The sequence below is a fragment of the Marmota marmota genome, unplaced genomic scaffold (genome assembly GCF_001458135.2).
Source record: "Marmota marmota marmota unplaced genomic scaffold, marMar, whole genome shotgun sequence".
Classification (NCBI taxonomy): Eukaryota; Metazoa; Chordata; class Mammalia; order Rodentia; family Sciuridae; genus Marmota; species Marmota marmota.
The window spans coordinates 18,762,645-18,764,409 of NW_025999960.1; the positions used below are offsets into that span (position 1 = coordinate 18,762,645).

The 1,765-nt window shown below is 47.8% G+C and overlaps 1 protein-coding gene across 2 annotated transcripts in view; it reads right to left on the reverse strand.

The window, feature by feature from the left end:
- The window catches only part of Aaas (aladin WD repeat nucleoporin), a 14,305-nt gene extending 12,888 nt beyond the window's left edge, over positions 1 to 1,417 (reverse strand). The window contains exons 1-2 of one of the 2 annotated variants that reach the window (XM_048802816.1): positions 1,146 to 1,417; positions 423 to 550 (exon numbers count right to left, since the gene is read on the reverse strand). In XM_048802816.1, coding sequence (XP_048658773.1) covers positions 423 to 550; positions 1,146 to 1,268 — 251 coding nt within the window. In that variant the 5' untranslated portion in view covers positions 1,269 to 1,417. The remainder of the gene's footprint in view (positions 1 to 422; positions 551 to 1,145) is intronic. The other variant, XM_015493534.2, reaches the window with a different exon arrangement.
- Positions 1,418 to 1,765: the final 348 nt, after the last annotated feature.

Genomic DNA, 1,765 nt, shown 5'->3' on the forward strand with positions numbered 1-1,765 from the left:
TAAATAAATAAAATAAAGTGATTCATCTACAACTAAAAATATTTTTCAAAGAGGGGGCTGGGGATGTAGCATCAATAGATAAAGTACCCCGGGTTCAATCCCAGCACCGAAAAAAAAAAAAAAGATTTTATATTATAGACCGCTTTCATGGAGAGAGAGCCTGAATAAAACAGCCTTTTGGGGCTGGGATTGTGGCTCAGTGGCAGAGCACTTGCTTCGAACATGTGAGGCACCTGGTTCGATCCTCAGCACCACATAAAAAAAGTAAATAAATAAACAAAATAAAGATATTGTGTCCATGTATAATTAAAAAAAAAAAAAAAAAACAGCCTTTTGAAGAGGAGCTCAAGGCAGAGGAGTGGTGACCTCAGATTCTCCAGGATCTGTAGCCCATGGTCCAGGAAACCTTTGCCATGCCTCACCAAATGTTGATACACCGCTTCCACACTTGTTCCCGGTGATGGATGAAAGCAGTTCTTGTGCTTTGGTCCAGCCTCCCAGGGGTCTTTAGCAGATCCTTGTTCGGTTGTAGAATAGGAAGATCGATCCACTATAGCCCAGAAATGAGGGGTTTGACAGTGAGTCAGACTCTTCCCCAGATCTTTGCAGAACTCCCTGTCATCTCCAACCCATGGTTAAGCTAAGAAAAACAGGCTCCAGAGGCCTGTTTTCCTATTTGCACAAAATAAATACTTGTGAGAGAGAAACAAATCTTGGCTCTCTTATCTGTAAAACTAGAATACTTTTTCACAGGGTTCATTTTAGAAAACACCTGACTCAACCTCCTCTTAGCAAACACTCGATAAACATCAGTTTCCCTTGCTTTTCCTTCCAAAGAACTCCCCTGGAAAAAAGTTCCGGAGTAAGCTTTCCCAGTTCTCCTAGACACTGTCCCCTATTTTTTTAATAGTTCTCCGGCATCCTCACACGTCCCAGATCCATCCTCATTTTCCGCATCCTTCTAACGCCACCCACAGCTCCTTGGCATCTCTTACAAGCCAAATTCAGCTCTAAAATATACTGCCACCCTACAACTCTCCCGTGCACCCTGGCTGTTTCCTGACCCCACCGACGCCACAAGCCCTCGGGTCCCCATTTCTCCCTGCTCCGCCCCCACGCCTCTAGTCCCTCTACGCCTAGACTACCTGGCCCCGGAAGTCGGGAGGCGGGCTCTCGTAATCATTGCCCGTTACCAGCTCGTTATTGTGCTCATACTGGGTGACTTGACCCCTAGGCGGCGGCGGGGGAAACAAGCCCAGGGAGCACATCTTGCTAGTCAGGAGGACGTCAGAAGTCGGCTAGCTCCAGGTAAGTAACTGCACAGACCGCGCCCCTCCGACTCAGTTCCCGGGTTAGATTCGTATGCGGACGGGTAGTCGCACAGGACAAACGACGACGCGAAGTTCAACGGAAATGAAGGGAAGAGTAACAAGAAGGCCCGGTTCGCGGTCTTGGGCCAGACTTCCGGAGTTTTCTCGCGCGCCTCCTAGCGGCCGGACGGTAGCAGCGCGCAAATGTTCGTAGGGCCAACCTTTAAGAGCCCCGTGATTTTATTTTTTTTGTTTCCTATGAGACTACTATTTTTTTTCCAACTCTGAATTCCCCAGCAATCTCCCACCCACTCAGCGCTGAGAAAGCCCAAAGTAAGCCATGTATATGGAAGTACCTAATTAAACCCTCCCAAGCCTGTGGATCGCCCAAACACAAATACAGACCATGTCGCAGGCAACTGGCTGGAGAAATCAGGAAAAGCCTCCAGAAAGAA